This window comes from Cebus imitator, unplaced genomic scaffold (assembly GCF_001604975.1).
Source record: "Cebus imitator isolate Cc_AM_T3 unplaced genomic scaffold, Cebus_imitator-1.0 Scaffold518, whole genome shotgun sequence".
NCBI lineage: Eukaryota > Metazoa > Chordata > Mammalia > Primates > Cebidae > Cebus > Cebus imitator.
The window spans coordinates 179,107-197,941 of NW_016107833.1; the positions used below are offsets into that span (position 1 = coordinate 179,107).

Here is an 18,835-nt window from a genome sequence, read left to right on the forward strand (position 1 = left end):
TCTGGGGATTTCCCAGCTGTTTCCTCCATTGCACTTCACCAGGTTTCAGGTTATCTTACGCATTCCACTAAATGATGAGGAAAGCCCAACTGTTTTTAAAGTGAGGCCTGTGGATCTGTGGGGGTCCTGAGACCTTTGCAGGGATTCTTAGGCTCAAAACTATTTCTGTACTAATACTTAAGATCTTTGCTTTGATGATATCAAAGCAGCAGTGGGTAAAACTACGGGCTTCTAGCACGAACCAAGGCCAGGGCACCAAAGTGCAGAGCAGTGATTGCAGATCGAGTCCTTCACTGACATGCTCTGGAGGAAAACAAAAGAAAAAGGCTAGCTCCACATAAGAAAGTTGTGATGAGCCAGAAGAGTTATTACTTTTCTTAAATCTCCACCTTGACATGCTTGTCTTTTTGATATTCTGTGTGACAAAATGAGAAGTCTGCCTAGCATGCCTTATATGAAGTGTGACAACTGTCCGTATGAGAAGTGCAGACCTACTCACTGAAAGCATTAGCTAAACTCACTGTGTTTCCGCAGCAGACTTTTACCTGAAAGAACAGCTCGTGGACTAGCATGGCTATTCTATTTGAGTTGGGCATTTGGCAGACAACTGCTTGAAAATAAATGAAGTGAGCTCATCACTTTGAGGCAAACAACTGACAGTAATTGTTATCGGTGATAAAATTTAAGCATTTGAGTAAAAATTTGAATTTTGTAAAACACATCTAATGAAGGCTTAAAAACTTTCCAGTATTTGAGGACTTTTCTGATGAGATCGGGGTGATATTGACAAATGTGCTTTTTATGCATAGCATACTGAAACATGTCAGTATTTGGTAAAGTCAATACCTGTAACTCACTGAAACAGCAGTTTCCAAATCAGCACCACCTGATATGACAGCGTGTGGGTAAATAATCCAGTTGGGGTGCATGATACGCCAGTGGCACAATCTTGGCTCACTACAACCTCCACCTCCCAGGTTCAAGCAATTCTCCTGAATCAGCCTCCTGAGTAGCTGCGACTACAGGCACGTGCCACCATACCTGGCTAATTTTTTTGAGTTTTTAGTAGAGAGGGTTTTGTCATGTTTCCCAGGCTGGTCTCGAACTCCTGAGCTCAGGCAGTCTGCCCGCTTCAACCTCCCAAAGTGCTAGGATTACAGGCATGAGCCACCACGTCCAGCCCTAAAATACTCATTTTTGACCCAACTGCATATTTATATGAAGCCAGATTTTCTTTATCTACTTCAACTGGAACACGACATCACAGCAGATTGAATGCAGAAACAGATATGAAAATCCATTTGCCTTTTATTAAACTAGACATTAAATAGATATGCAAAATTGTAAAACAATGATACTCTCTTCACTGTATGTTTTTTTTTAAAAATAGCTATTTAAATAACTTATTTATATTAACACATAATGGGTTTTTTAATTTTTTAATTAATAAATATATAAGTAAATAAATATTTTAAGAATACCTTGTATAATTTCTAGTATGGTAGATATTGACAGATAGACACACATAAATACAGTCTCTTTGGAACCATCAGTGATTTTTAAGAATGCAAATGAGTCTTGACCTAAAAATGTGATAGAACCACTTGCTATGCTAATTATTATTTGGGGGAAATGGAAATTGCCTGGTAATAATGTATTAATAGTTAAAAAGTAGAGTCATATAATAATCATTTTGTTGTAGACAGTACGCAAATCTTAATCTCAAACCACATTACAAATCAATTTCTCTTTCTTATGAAAATTCTATTTCTTGAAACGTAAATACATTCAGAATTCTGCAGATGTCTCAAAGGAGTGTAAAACTAAGCAGCTTATTCTTGTAAAACATCACCCTTGAAAAACCTGGTAACATTTATAGACGTGTGGTTGCTTATCTGTTGTTATAACTAAACATTAACATCAGGAGCTGTGAAATAGTTGTCCTAAACAGCAGCATCCAGTTCAATTATTTGTCCCTTTATATTTTGCATGGCAATTTTAATATACTAGCATCCAACAAGTTAAAGAGAATGGGTGTGTGCACAGTAAAACTTTATAGATACATAAACAGCAAAATGCTTTTAGCTTCCTTACTAACGTGCTTCCCTGCATTGCTTTTTGCAGCTTTTGTCCATGACCCAGGATGACTACAAGCCATCTGATGTTAGTATACCCTTAGAATTATCATTTATGCATGTGTAAGTGATGTAAAAGTGCCAGAAATGGAAGTCGCTCCTTTAAGTCCATTTTAATGATCTATAAAATTTCCATAAGCTTTTCCATTTTTTGGCATAAATTATATCTGGTAGATTGCTGTTAGAATGAGATTGAGTATAATCATACAAAATATATTTAACTTTTAACAAGCTTTGTGGGCTTTTTAAAAAGCATTTTGTTCTGTAGCTATGCTTATTACATAAGTGGGAAGTTTCTCATGTCCCTGGGCGCACATACACATACGTATAGGTGGGTGTCATGTTTATCTCAAAAATTGTAAAGTCAAAGAGACAGAAGGAGGAAACAGGCAATTGCCCTGAGTGGTGTAGTAAGAACATTGCAACCTCCAGTCAGCCAGAGATCCCCAGAAGGTGACCTCTCAGCTAAGATCCAAGGATGTTTGCATTAGTCCGGCGCAGAGCCACATAGGGCATAAGGCAGGACAGTGCTGGACCATGGCCCAGGAAAGGTCTAGAATCCCATATAGCTGGAGGGATGGCTGAGAAGTGAACAGTAGCAAAGACTGAGGCTGGAAAGATCAGAACAAATCTTGAAGACCTCCTTCAGCCTTTCACAAGAGTTTGCTCTTCATACTGAGGACGGCGGGTACATAGCATGGTTTATGGCAAAGTGCAACAAAATCAGATGCACATTTTCCTGCGATCACTCTGTGGAGACTAGAATTGGAGAGGGAATGTAAAAGATTCCTCTTACTAAAATAATTTGGACAATTGGCTAAGTTATTTAGCTTGCAATCGACTCCTCACTGTTTGATTAGGGTGGAGGAAGGGAGGTGGGGGTATGCCTACATTGAAAACCCAGACCTGCTGTGACAGGTGTCCCTCTCCCTGCACTCCCGGCAGGGCCTGCTGGTGACTGTGAATGGCAACCCCGTGGATTACCACACCATCCACCCCACCCTACCCATGGAGAATGGCCCCGGCAAAGCCGACCTCTATTCCACCCCTCAGTACCGATGGGAGCCCTCTGATGAATCCTCAGGTAGGAGCCAGCCCTGGGGGCACATGCTGTACTCAGGGTTGTACTTATCCCGCATTTAGAAGCTTGGCCTTTCTCTATCTTCTTGTTGCTGTTGTTGTTGCTTATTTGATTTTTGTTTTAAAACAGAGGTGTTATCTTTCATGTCAGTATCATTAAGCTCATTTCTTTAAATTCTGCCTGCATTTTGTCCCAGCATATTGCTAGTTGTGTTCTATCTTTGTATACAAAATAATTGACTTAACTGGGGCAAACTTTGAAAATAAAAGGTGAAAACAATATTTTAAACATGTTAACTTAGGTATAGCATATATATTATGTATGTCGGTCTTTCTTTAGTTGATATTATAATTATGGTCAATGGTTTTTCTGGTTAATTTGTACGTGGGGTGTGTGTGTGTGTGTGTGTGTGTGTGTGTGTGTGCTCTGTCTCCCAGGCTGGAGTGCAGTCGCAAGATCTCAGCTCACTGCAATCTCTGCTTCCCAGGTTCAAACAGTTCTCCTGCCTCAGCCTCCTGATTAGCTGGCACTACAGGTGCTTGCTGCCATGCTCAGCTAATTTTTTGTATTTTAGTAGAGATGGGGTTTCACTCTGTTGCCCAGGCTGGTCTCGAACTCCTGAGCTTAGGCAATTTGCCCACCTTGGCCTCCCAAACTGCTAGGATTACAGCCGTGAGCCACCACGCTCAGCCGAGTGTTTTTTAAGAGTTCTTTTTTGTCCATTAAAAAAAACGAAGTTGTCTAAACTTTTACAAGTCTTTTTCCTCCCTTTTCTTTCAGTTTTTTATGTTGAAGAAGAGCATTAATATTAAAGATGACAAATTGGTAGCCTGGAGCTAAGTTTCACTCTCAAATTTCATTTTTGGACTGTGCAGCATTTTTAAAAAGTTTAAATAGCCATCACTTTTTAAAAGCTGCACTTCTGACCTAGAAATGGACATTTCTGGAATCCCTTGAAGAATGTGAAGGTCTGGCAACACTAGTCCCTCAACTCTATAAAACAGCAGTTAGCTGGACCTCTATTGCCATTGCTCCTGCAAGGGACCAATTGCCACTCACAAATCCATAAAGACAGAATTACAAAGTGACTATAAAACTCGAGTGGATTTGCATCTCTATTTGTATGTAATTACAGTCAGAGTTCTCAGACTTTGTCCTGCCTTAGCTCGTGGCCAGCAGCTCTCCAATTTGCATCTGTGGTACATCATGCTTACTCCAGGGGCCTTTTTTCATAATTCTTTATCAGACCTATTCTGATGTCTATTCTTCATAATTCTGTATCAGTACTTCCTGCAATTTCTCCACAGGGCTTCTTAATACTTAACTGTACAACTGGTTAGTCACATTATCCAACATTCCTCAGCGAGGTTAAATCAAGGTCAGCCACCACCCCCCCTGCCACCCTCACATCCAACCCCTGATGGCACCTGATAGCTGCACAGCGTCGAACTCTGCTGGGTCGTTCCCCATTTCTGCTTCCTGCGTGCCTGTGTTTTAGTTTGCAGCTCAGGCTTAAGAGGGAGAGTTCAAGGAAACAGTCCTTTCGAGTGTGCTCTTTAGAGCATGGACAATAGAAGCAAAGAGGCAGGGCCCTAGAATCGCCATGTGTGGCTTCCAATGTTTGAGCTGTTGGGGTCACAGCCTATTCACCCTCCTACTTACCCATTACTTTCCTGAGAACAAATAAATAGAATTTTGACTGCTGACAAGGTCAACCCAGACATACTGAAATCATAAATGGGCTTTCAAAAGTGAAACAAAAGCGGGAAAGCTTTTAAAAATTGAATCTATATACACAAAAAGTGTCACAACAAGAAAGGTAGCGTGGAAGTAACTCTAAAATCCATCAGATTTGGCATTTTCACCCCTGTCTATGACCCAGGGGCTTTTTTTGTATAAACCCCAGGTTCATCCAGTCCTACTGCCGGAGGAATGAGAACCAGTGGGCTTCTGCCAAGGACACGCCATAGTCTCATTGTGCAGCCCATGTGGAGTAGCATGCACAGTCACTGATTTTTCAGTCATTTATACCTCTTCTTTATGCTGCTAGGGAACTTTCTGCTGTAACCCACTTATACATAGCCCATTTGATTTGAACAAGAAAGACAGAAAGGACATTCTACTTACTGGCTTAGAGCAACACTTAGTACGGTACACTTTCTCTGGACCAGAAACCTGGGCATCACTAGGCTGGTTCCTCTGGCTCAAGGTTGTTCATGAGGTTGCAGTCAAGCTACTGGTTGGGGCCACTGTCTCATCTGAAGACTTACCTTGGGGAGAATCTGTTCCCAAGCTCACTTGTATATAGCCTCAGGCTCTTGCTGACGTCCGGCTGGCGGAGCCATCAGTTCTCAAACTTTGGGCTCCCCATAGGGCAGTTTACAGCATGGTAGCTGGCTTGTCTGAGGACAAGCAGGTGAGAGAATGAGAGAGAGCACTCAAGGTGAAACCACAGTCTTTTTAAATGAATCTTGAAAGTGACCCTTCGTCCACTCTGAAGTGCCCTATTCGTATTAGAAGCCTGTCACAGATCCCACCCACACTCAAGGGGAAGGGACAGAGAAGAGCATGAACACCAGGAGGCGGGGGCTCTGATGACGGCTTATAGGCTTCCTTCCATACCCTCTCACATGGAAATTTTCCTTGCTCAATTACTACATGCTTGGTCCCATTACACTGACCAGGCAGAACTTATTGATTCTGCTTGAATTCTAACGGCTTTATGAATAGGAAACAATTTCTGAAGTCTTAAATAAAAGGCTATACCAAAATCATACGTGTGTTGCATTGATTGGAACATTTATACAACCGTCACATTTTTGCATAAATAGTTAAATAAAGTATTTGTCCATCTAGAAAAGCCAGAGGAGGAAGAGGAGGAGAAAGAAGAATTTGAAGAAGAAAGGAGCCGTGAGGAAAAAAGAAGTATCAAAGTTCATGCCATGGTCTCCGTGTTCCAATTTATTATGAAACAAAGTTACATCTGTGCCCTCATAGCTATGATGGTATGTATGATATGATGGTACATATGATATGATGGTGTGTAAGAAGTGATGGTACACATGATATGATGGTATGTACTATATGATATGATGGTGTGTATTATATGATATGGTATGTGCAATATGATATGATGGTATGTGTGATATGGTATGTGTGATCTGATGGTATATATGAGCAGCAGCCGCCAAGGTGCTAAAGAAAGGAGACCACAGCCCCGCTGACTCTCAGTGCTGTTACCCTCTCAGGGCCAGCAGAAGTATAGGAATCTCCCTGATGTGTTGGTAGAGAATAGTCAGCTGTGTTAATTTTTCATAGGATATTTGTACTACAGATTGTAAAGTTATGTCCTTTTCAACTCTATTTATCCTCCTTTTAAGTATTAATACATTTCTTTCAAGTTAGCTTATCAAGTCAGACTATCCCTTATTTTGCCAATTTGAGAGGACATATGAAGCAGGTTTTCTTAATAAAATTGAATATCTTCAAGGTTAACATAGGCTCCTTTTATTCCTTTCAGATAGTAAGAGTTATATTCACATCATTTCTTAGATTTGGATGAGATGTTATTCCATCTTAGCTGCAATAACTTTTTACCAATATGAGCATCAAGCCACTGTGCAGTTCCCTAGAGCGTCTTCCAATTGTCAGCTCTCGGTTTATGCGTGTTTCTACTCACCATCTGCAACATCACAGCTTCAAAATAGTCCCTTGGCCCATAGATAGAAGAGAAAAGAAGCTCTAATCTCTCCCTTTCCTAAAAACAAATTTTCTCAGAAAATTTGATTTATTTTTGAGAAACCTAACATTCTTGTTTAAAATACAACTCTTCCAAATTTGGTGGTCAACAGTGAGACCCTATGGACACCTCTGATGATAAAAATAAAAATATTCTATAACTCAAGGGAAATAAAATCGAGACACAGTTTCCCCAGGCACTCAATCCAGGTGCTTTCCAGATGAACCTGTGCACTGCTCAACTTCAGTTTCCAGTAAGGAACACGGCCGCATTTGAGAGGAGACTGTGAAAAAGAAAGCACCACAAAATTGCAGGTGCTAATTTGGGGACTGCCAACACCATTCTTTAAATAAAATTAATTATGTGTGTTTTTGTTACTTTTTGACCTTTTCTCTACATCAACCGCGACTTTAAACTGCAGCAAATCTCTGATTCTGAACTCAGAAAAGTATTCTCTTTTTTCTCTCTCTCTCTATGCCAGATAATTTTGGTCTTTTCTTTAAAGCAATAGAACTAAAAAATAAATAAATAAAGTAAAACATTTGACTATACATTTTCTTACTTCACTGAAATAAATCTATTGCAAAAATAACACAATTCTTTATTAAAAACATGCCCTCGTCTGGTAGCATTCTGCGGTGTTAATGGAGCCACAGTATTAATGCTTTAAGAGCTCCTGCCTTCCAAGCCGTCACTCCATGACTTGGGGTCTCTGTCACTCCACTACAACTCTCTGCTCTCCCTGGTTTGCGTATTATTGACATTTTCTTTTCAGATAGCTTTTACCTTACAGGGTGGGGGTACCGAGCATTGTATTGACCAAGGTGTTGTTTCCTTTTCTGTCCTCCGGAGGCCTGGAGCATCACTTATCACAGCTGGCTGACCTTCGTGCTACTGATCTGGTCGTGCACTCTTTGGATGATTCGCAACAGAAGAAAATATGCCATGATCAGCTCTCCCTTCATGGTGGTTTATGGAAACCTATTGTTGATATTACAGTATATATGGAGTTTTGAACTTCCTGAAATTAAAAAGGTTCCAGGATTTTTAGAAAAGAAAGAGCCAGGAGAACTTGCTTCCAAGGTAAGTGAATAGAATACAATATAACAAAGCAATGACACAAAACCACAATCATCATGATCATATCCAAGAGAAACCTTACCAATATTCACTGCTTTATAAAAACAAATAAATATGAGACTGTAAGAAACAATTTACGGTGCTTAGAGGTCTCCATAATTTAAACATGAATATATATTACACCATGATTTAGCTTTTACTTAAAAATTTTTTTTTCCACTCAAAGAAAACTTGTATACATTTTTTAAATATATATATATATTTAATATATTCTACTAAAGTAAAAATTAGATGTGAAAATGGAAAAATGCAAGATAAAATGTGTTAAGGGGTTTCAGGGCTCTCTTTGATTATCAATTTATAAAACACACTTAACACATTAGTGTTACAGATAAGTATTGATTATTCATGATATTTTCCTCCAATTCTGTCGTAAAGAACATTTTAACAGCAAAAATTAAGTATGACATTTGCTTTTTTTCTTCTACTGATTATATGATACGTCTTTATCTGAGTTAGAATGTTCATACTCTTTTCATTACTCATTTGTTTTCATGGGCCATTTTAATGGTTTTTATTTCAAAACATTAGGTTTCCCAACTTACTGTTTGTTTTGTTAACAAAGCGGCAGACTAAACACACATTTCCTTTGTGTGAATAATTTTGTTTTAAGACAGTAAAAGTAAACGTGTATATGTTGAATGGGTCTTGGAAGTTAGTATCTCTGGAGGAGGCGGTCATTTACATCACATGAAATTCACCTTTCCTAGGAGCAACTGCCTGCTTTAAGGGCTATCACACACCCCATATCCAAGGTAATCAGGGTAAATGGGGTAGAGAAGATGAGGGCAAAGTTTGGTCTTCATAACAGATTTCTGGGTGAAGGGCTACTGGGGTAAATGAAACACATTCTAACAGGTGAATTCTAGTGACAGCTAGAGGTGAGAACATAACCCCTGTGTTCATGTACCAAGGGAATTTCATTCATTGATTCATTCATCCCAAACTCCCATGCCTGCTTCTTCTCCTTACCCTGCTCCACGCTGAAAAATCCCATGCTGTGCTCTCACTTACATGTCAGCTTTATCTAATACTCTTGCTCTCTCTCCCTCTCTTTCCTCTTAAACACAGACCCACACACAGATATTCACACACAACTGGTTAAGTTAGTCTACTTCTATTTTTAAAAAATCAAAATTATATTCTTTTCACTGTGTAAATTCATCACAGTCTGACTCTGAAACTGCTAAAAATGCATGCCATCTTACTAGTTGAGTTATCTCATGTCGAATCTAAAATTAACTGTTCTTTAGGAGGAAAACATTATTTGGGAAATAAATTTGTTACTCGTGGGAAAAAAAAGTTATTCTGGGAATCTAGGTCTGCACTTACATTTTAATGCACCCAGGAACTCAAAAACAGTGAAAAGTTTTGACATAGGGGATAGCAATACATCTCCAGGCTTATAACATTTCTATCACAATACCATTTGTAAAACACATTTTTAAACACACACTGTTTACGGAGTACTGGATGAGTCACTGTGATGGAGAGAGAACAGAATCTCGCCCTCAGTCCTCAAGGGTCTGAACCCCTTCCATGGAGCCAGACTCACGTGCTTGGCAGCATTCCTCAGTCCCAGATCATCTCATTTCTGGCTCCATCAAGCACTATCAAGGCCTTTTATTAAATAACTCACCTTCTCTAAGAATGATGTCCCACCTGCTCTCAATTACTCTTAACCTCTCTGAATATGCATTGGAGAAACAATTTTTTCCCAATTGGCAGCTATAGTTCAATTCATAGTGACTTCCAGAATTTTAACTTCAGATTTCCATAAATGTAGGCACTCTGGTTCTTGATTTCATTAGGCCCTGGGCATATTAACCAGGACTTACTGGCACTAGTCTATATTGAAAGTAAATGATAAGTAGACACTTATGGATAGGTAAGTGGTCAATTCAAAGTGAAAATGATGTATTTATATTTATTTATACCTTATTTTATTTTTTCACTTCATTGGCAAATATTTATAAAAAGCCTGCTATGAACCACAATGAGATGCCACCTCACGTCTACTAGGATGGCTATAATTTTTTAAAAAGGCAGATAATACTCAATGTTACTGAGGACATGGAGAAGTTGAAACTGTCACACGCTGCTGGTGGAAATGTAAAATGGTGCAGCAACTTTGTAAAATAAAGTTCCAATTCCTCAAATTGTTAAACATAAAATTACTGTAAAACTAGTAATTCCAGTGGTAGGTTCATTTACCCAGAAGGATTGAAACCATTTGTCCACATAAAACCTTGTATGTGAATGTTCATAGCAGCATTATCCATCATAGCTAAAATACAGAAATGATCCAAATGACTATTAGCTAATGAAAGGATGAAACATATGTCCATGCAATGGAATATTATTGGGTAATTTTAAAAGATAAAGAATTATACATGCTGCAAGTGGATCAACCTTGAAAACATTACGCTAAGTAAAAACAATCCATTTATGAAAGTCTACATAGTACATAATTTCATTGATATGAAATTTTCAGATTAGGCAAATCTATAGAGACAAAAAGTAAATTCATGGTTGGCTAGAGCTGAGATAAGGAGAAAAGGAAGTAACTGCTGTCAGGGTTGATGAAAATGGTAGTAAAATGGATTGTAGTGATGGTTGCACAACTCTGTGAATATGCTAAAAACCACTGAATTATACGATTCAAATGGGTGAATTGTACGGTATGTGAATTATATCTCAATAAAGCTATTTTTAAAAACCTAGTGTGTGTGGCTGGGCGTGGTGGCTCATGCCTGTAATCCCAGCAGTTTGGGAGGCCAAGGCAGGCTGATCACTTGAGGCCAGGAGGTAGAGACCAGCTTGGCCAACATGGTGAAACCCCGTCTCTACTAAAAAAATACAAACATTAGCCAGGTGTGGTGGTACATGCCTGTAATCCCAGCTACTTGGGAGGCTGAGGCAGGAGAATTGCTTGAATCCAGGAAGCAGAGGTTGTGTTGAGCTGAAATTGTTCCATTGCACTCCAGCCTGGGCAACAAGAACAAAACCGCCTCTAAGGCAAAAACAAAAACAAAAAACTACTGTGTGTTAGGTACTGTATTTCCTAAACAATGGAGTTCCCCAAAATCAAAAGATGTTTGGTTTCTTAGTCCTCAAGAAAATGCTACTATAAAAGCATTGCCACTTAGAACTAATATCCCTTCAGCTTTAGAAGATTAATAATAAGGAGTTCTGTGTTCTGGGATGAAGTTTTCCTTTTCCCATCTATGGAATTCTTTAAAATAAGGAATGTTGCAGAGTCAAGGGAGTATTATCCAGTATTATGGATGAAGTATATCTTCCTCTTATAATTGTAATGATGTCACAGTCAGGTGGGAATCAGCCAAGGACCAGCATCTCAAGGGAGACCACTTGCCGCAGCTGATTTCCTGCCCAGGTGGAAGTCATTTGAAATATTGTGCTCATCATCCTCAGGCCTTGCATGGTGCTCCTGGCACCCAACACAGGCATGGGAGCATCCTTGGATAAGGGACTTAAAAGCAGTGAATTTCAGTTGAAATCAAGTGGGTTCCCTGACTCTGTCTCCAATAAAATGGTTTATTTTTTGTGCTTTCACTGAAATGTGGAGAAAATGTTATATTTATTGAAACATGTTTACATTCCAAATAGTTGCTTAATTCTTGTTTTGCTGCCTCTCTGCTTCCAGATTCTTTTCACCATTACTTTTTGGCTACTGCTGAGGCAGCACCTCACAGAGCAAAAAGCTCTGCAAGAAAAGGAAGCTCTTTTATCGGAAGTCAAAATTGGCAGTCAGGAAAATGAAGAAAAAGGTAAATTAGTACATATGCTAAGTGGCTGGAGAGTTTGCTGCACAGCAAAATTACAGAGAAAGAGCCCCCAAATACAGCAGGAAGCTTCAGAATAAATGGAAGTGGAATGTAAACTTGGAGCGTTAAGTAACATTATTATAGCTTGTAACTTTTGAAGTACACATGAGAGTTCCAAAGGAGTGTTTAAAATGTGCCATTTGATTCTCACAAAGGTGATTCCCAATGAAAGAGAAACTGAGGCTCAGAGAAATTAAATGGTTTCTCCCAGGTCATACTTATAGTGAGTATTGGAACCAAGAAACTGACTCACATCTTTTAAATTTAAAGCTTCTTTCTTCTTTCTTAAAAATAATAAACCACAATGTAAAAACAGAGGATGATGATGTTATCAACATTGATAGGTTTTAGACATGCTATATAAGCAAAATAAGAAGAGCTTGTTCCCTAACTCCCTGAATACACAAATAATTGTAAGGTTAATATTTGTAGAATGGATTGAAGACTATTAGTGCGGTTAAGAAGCACTATCTGTGAAAAGAAGTCTATAAATATCCACAGAAGCTGGGCTGGTACCCTAAGACTAAACCAGTAACCGCAAGAATCAATACAGACCAACATATGTATATATATATATATATATATATATACACACACACACACACACAATATGTATATAAAATATATAATAAAAAATATATATTTGTATAATATATATATTTTATATAATATAAATATATACATAAATATGTATCTATATAATTCATATTACATATAATATTTATAAAATATATATTATATATTAAACATATATAATATGTATTTATATATACATATATTATATATACATATTATATGTATTGTATATTATATATGTATTATATTACATATGTATTATATATTATATATAATATATGTAATATGTTATCATATATTATATAATATATATTGTATGTATTATATATATTATGTATGTAATATATAATATATAACAAAAATATATATAAATATATAGTATAAATACTTATATATAAAATATATAAATATATATTATTTATATATAATACTATATGTATAATAGAAAATATATAAATATATTTCTTATAGATATTTATATACAAAATATATAAATATATTTTTATATTTATAAAATATATAAATATTTATAATAAAATAATATATATTTATATTATATAATATTTTATATAATATAAATTATATATATTATATAATATATAGTATAATAAATAATAATATAATCTATAATATAATATATAACAATATATTATAATGTATAATATATATTATATACACACATATATTATATCGTATATACACAGATATAATATATATTTATCATACATATTTATCTATATATAGTATATATTTATATATAGATACATAATTTATATTATACAATATATTACAATGTATATATTACAATATACACAGATATAATGTATATTTATCTTACATATTTATCTATATATAGACATATATTTGTCTATATATAGATACATATTTATATAAATATATGAATATATATTTATATATAATATATATGAATATATATTTATACATAATATATATTATGTATTATACATATTATATATTATTTATTTATATATGTGTATGGAGATATATTATTATATATATCTGTATAATATATAGATATGTATTTATGACACCCTACACAGGCATGGGAGCATCCTTGGAAAAGGGACTTAAAAGCAGTGAATCTCAGCTAAAATCAAGTGGGTGCCCTGACTCTGTCTCCAACAAAAAGATTTATTTTTTGTGCTCCCACTGGAAAGTGGGGAAAATGTTATGTTTGTTGAAACATGTTTACATTCCAATAAAATACATATATTATTTATGCACATATCTATCTATATATAGATATATATTTATATATAGATAAATATCAACATATATAGATATATAGATAACATAATCTAATATATAGATACATATATACATATATTAGATTATATGTTATCTATATATATCATATGTCTATATATAGATATACGTTAGATCTTTAGATATATAGATATATATTATATTATATTATATATATAATATATATATGTCCATACACACACATCCATGCACACACACACACACACAATTATGCTTAGTTTCTTATTTAGACCTAACCAATAAGTTGTTTTTTAGGGACAAAAGTCTGTCTATAAGATTTAAATCTTGACTACATGAGTTTGGATGTCTCTGTTCAACATAGTGATTAAATTAATCGACTAATTTTGGTAAAAAATGGTTAATTTGAGATCAACAATTGCTCTGAACCCTCACTTGATTTTCACTCTCCTCACTCTGTGAATCTACTAGTTGTTTGAATAAATTATTCCCATTAACCCAAATAATTATTTTGAAATAATTATTCAAGTTCTTTGAATATAAGGCTTTGTAACACAGAGATGAGTCCTATGTATTAGCATATTTTAAAGCAAGACAAAATACATTTTTTATTTCAATCCACTAAATTGTTTTATACTTAAATTACAATCACTCTTTCAATCTAACTTAAATTATGTTTGGCTGTAACTCATAAATTTCTAGTTATTTAAAAGCATGCTTTTTGGTTAAGGTTGTTAGCATTAACCACATTTGGTAAAGTACTGCTTGGCTTGTCTAGTTGTGAAACAATTAGAATTTGCAATTGATATAGTCATTTTGATTTGTGCTGTTGTTGCCTATTTATTTTTTACACCTCACAGTACTTAAAGTTATTACTGGATATCAGAAATAAAAAAGACCTTGTACATAAATTAGTATTACCAAATTTATTTTCTTGTAAACTATATTTTGGGAAGGTTATGAAAATCGACTTTTAATCTAGTCATGAATGTTGCCATGTTTATGAGAATAGTCTAAAATCATTCAAATCATATAATAACTTAGAAAATACATGCCCCTACACCCTGCATATATCACACACGGTCAAAGTGTGGTTCTGCACAGATAACCAGCTAAGTATAACAGCATGGTTTTCTATTTTGAAGATGAGGAACTTCAAGATATACAAGTGGAAGGAGAGCCCAAAGAGAAGGAGGAAGAAGAGGAAGCAAAGGAAGAGAAGCAAGAGAGAAGGAAGGCAAACGAAGAGGAAGTTGAAGAAGAAGATGAGCAGGACATCATGAAAGTCCTGGGCAATTTGGTGGTGGCCATGTTCATCAAGTACTGGATCTACGTCTGCGGAGGCATGTTCTTCTTTGTCAGCTTCGAGGGTAAAATTGTAATGTACAAAATCATCTACATGGTGCTGTTCCTGTTCTGTGTGGCCCTGTATCAGGTAGGTACACAGTTGTTCATTTTAATTCTCACGTCTGTCCCAGGTGTATACATGCGATACCTTTGCAGAGGTTCTAAATCACTAGACTCTCATGAACATAGGTCAAGTGAGTGGCAAGATGCAAACGTTATATCCCAAGAATCCTAAAATGGGAAATGACTGTATTCAGCTTATTTACTATTTCAAAATTTTAGGTTTGGGTACAGCGGATCATGCCTGTAATTTCAGCAATTTAGGAGGTTAAGGCAGGAGGACTGCTTGAGGCCATGAGTTCCAAACCAACCGGGTCAATATATTGAAACCTTGTAGCAATAAAAAATTTTCTTAAATTAAAAAATTAGCCAGATGTGGTAGCACGTACCTATAGTCCTAGCTTCTTGGTAGGCTGAGGCAGGAGGATCACTTGATCCCAGGAGGTCAAGGTTGCTATGAGCTATGCTAGTACCACTTCACTCCAGTTGGGCAACAGATTAAGATGCCACTTCTAAAAATAGTAAAAATAAAAATTTTAGGTTGTTGAAAAATCAGGAAAAAGTTCATACATAAGTTTTCCAAAAATTATTAACCAACAAATCTGTAAAATAGAATTACATTTCTTTCTTTTCTTTCTCTTTCTTTCTTTTTTTTTTTTTTTTTTTTTTTTTTTTTTTTTTTTTTTTTTTTTTTTTTTTTTTTTTTTTTTTGTTGTTGTTCGTTTGTTTGTTCATTTGTTCGTTTGTTTGTTTGTTTGTTTGTTTGTTTTGAGACAGTATCTTTCTCCATCCCTTAGGCTGGAGTGCAGTGGCATGATCTCTGCTGATTGCTCTCAGCAATCTAGGCCTCCCAGGTTCAAGTGATGCTCATGCCTCAGCTCCTGAGTAGCTGGGATTCCAAGCATGCACCAACATCTCCAGCTAATGTTTGTATTCTTAGTAGAGACAAGGTTTCACCATGTTGGCCATGCTGGTTTCGAACTTCTGGCCTTAAGTGATCTGCCCACCATGGCCTCCCAAAGTTCTGGGATTACACGCAGGAGCCACTACACCTGGCCTGTAAAATTGAATTATGTTTTAAAACAGTAATTTAAAAGCTAGATCATCTGAAATAGTGGAGTATTCCTAGGTATACTTTTGTACTTCAGGCTTTGGGGTCAGAAAATGATTATGTGTGTGTGCATGTGCCTGCGTATGTATACACATATATATGTACAGTGCATTGACTGCTTTCATATTTCATTACTTAAAAGGATTTCATTCATTAAAATAATTTAGCATATGAAATACATTAAAATGAGTTAGCTCTCCACAGACTCACTTTCAACTGATGATAAGAGAATCCAATAATAGAAACACATAGAACAGTAAATTATCTTGCACGTAGCCAACAAAACAAATAAAGGAACTACAGTAAACAAGAGTATGTCACATGTCAAGGTAAAAAACTTCAAAAGAAATCAGTGAACTCTTGAATACTCTTAAAAATTCAGGATGATGGCTGGGCGCGGTGGCTCAAGCCCGTAATCCCAGCACTTTGGGAGGCCAAGGTGGGCGGATCATGAGGTCGAGAGATCAAGACCATCCTCGCCAACATGATGAAACCCCGTCTCTACTAAAAAAATACAAAAATTAGCTGGGCGTGGTGATGCACGCCTGTAGTCCCAGCTGCTTGGGAGGCTGAGGCAGGAGAATTGATTGAACCCAGGAGGCAGAGGTTGCAGTGAGCTGAGATCATGCCACTGCACTCCAGCCTGGTGCCTGGCAACAGAGTGAGACTCTGTCTCAAAAAAAAAAAAAGAAAATTCAGGGTGGTGTTCTCTAATGAATATCCACAGCTTATGGTCAAATGAGATGTCTTTCTTCTGTGGTTGTTTCACACTTTCATTCACACAATATTGCTTTCAATTTCAAATGGATGTGGTTTTCTCTGAGTAATGATAACCACAATGACAGCAGCACCTACCCTACTGTTCCTTGAGTGCCTTCTATGGGACAGATAGCTAGCAGGAACCTGTAAATACTATCTCTTTCATCCTCGTAGCAACCCTGCAAAATAGGCGCTTATGGAGAAGCTCAGGAAGGCTCACCCACGTCTCCAAAGACACAGTTAGCAACCATGCATAGAATTGGGGTTCTAACCCAGAACCACTCCAATCTGTTAGGCATGGAATATTAAAAACCAGACATGAAATAGACTTTATTTTCAGACATTTGTAGATGCAATCACTTGTCTTAATTGAATGAACCAAATATTTTTGTGAGTTTTTCTATAAGTAATTTTTTTTCTCATTTGTTTTTTTCAATATCTGATTTGCAGGTGCATTATGAATGGTGGAGGAAAATTCTAAAATATTTTTGGATGTCAGTGGTTATTTACACTATGCTGGTGCTTATCTTTATATACACATATCAATTTGAAAACTTCCCAGGCCTGTGGCAAAATATGACTGGATTAAAAAAAGAAAAGTAAGTAATTTTGAGTTGAAAATGATGAACAAGGTGAAGACTTGAATGCATATTGTTCAAAACATCTTTAAGGAAGAGTTTAGTAAAGCATGATGTCATCAATGTCTATTAAGTTCCTAAAGAACAGAAATTAAAACTTAGTCATTCTGTGTTACATTTACTTAGCCCGTAGGAACATGTAGGCACCCCATGAATTTTCAGCCCCATTTGAGTGAAATAATGTTTTCTAATATTAGTTTCATGTGAAACAACACACCTAGCACTTAGCCACACTTTCTGCTCTCCAAATTGGAGCTCAGTTCTTTAGTTAATAAGTAAGTTCATGCACTTATAACATAAAGCAGCAGCCTTTGCTCATTTATGTTGCCAGGTGCTTAGGTTCTAAGGAGTGTTTAGTGCCATAAAGAAATAAATTTCTCTAAGTGCTAATAGACTTGTGATGATAAGATGGTTTTTCCTGTGGATGTGGTAGATAGCTCCCTATCCTGTTCTAATTTGCTTCTGTAAACTTCTGAAATTAGTTTGGAAATCCAGCCAGCATTGGGTTTTGAGCTGAATATATCAAAGTGGCTGAGAGAAGGATTTAGAAGGGAAGGATAACTGAATAACTAGACCAACACAACTGAAGTGTCTATGCAATAATCATTTATTAAATGCTGGCCATGTGCTGACACTGTTTTGTATCTGGGATATGACAGGTAACAAGACAGACAAAAATCTAAGCCCTGTAGATCTTAAATTCTAGCAGAGGAGACAAACACGAAAACTACATAGTGCAAAATATACTACAATTTGTGACAGGTCTGTGACAGAAACAAACAGCAGGCTGAGGCAATGAATAAGGGGGAACTATAAATGAGTGATCGGAATGGGCTTCACTGAGGAGCTGGTTTAAACTCCAGCTGAAGCATAAGAAGAAGTTTATCTTAGGAAAAGCATGTGAGTTGGAGGCCTGGGTGTAGAGGGCATTTCAGACAGAGGGAACAGCACATGCAAAGGCGCTGAGGCAAGTCAGTTTGGCACAGTGCATAAAAGAAACTGAAGAAAGGGGGTGAGTGGACAGAGAAGAGGGGAGAATTCAGGCAGGCAGCTGGAACGTGCATGGCTCGTAGGTAGCATGATTTTGTTTTATTTTTGGTGGAATTTTCCAATCTTTAAAATTGACTAGCTGAGAAAAAGCAATGTGTGGGCGTAG

General features: G+C 36.5%; 1 protein-coding gene across 1 annotated transcript in view; it reads left to right on the forward strand.

The window, feature by feature from the left end:
• The window catches only part of PIEZO2 (piezo type mechanosensitive ion channel component 2), a gene marked incomplete at its 5' end in the record, with an annotated part of 291,899 nt that overhangs the window by 163,193 nt on the left and 109,871 nt on the right, over positions 1 to 18,835 (forward strand). Inside the window, 7 exons of the mRNA XM_037733350.1 lie at positions 2,125 to 2,163; positions 3,081 to 3,219; positions 6,073 to 6,221; positions 7,808 to 8,038; positions 11,763 to 11,886; positions 14,910 to 15,199; positions 17,492 to 17,640. Of these exons, the coding sequence (XP_037589278.1) occupies positions 2,125 to 2,163; positions 3,081 to 3,219; positions 6,073 to 6,221; positions 7,808 to 8,038; positions 11,763 to 11,886; positions 14,910 to 15,199; positions 17,492 to 17,640 (1,121 nt within the window). The remainder of the gene's footprint in view (positions 1 to 2,124; positions 2,164 to 3,080; positions 3,220 to 6,072; positions 6,222 to 7,807; positions 8,039 to 11,762; positions 11,887 to 14,909; positions 15,200 to 17,491; positions 17,641 to 18,835) is intronic.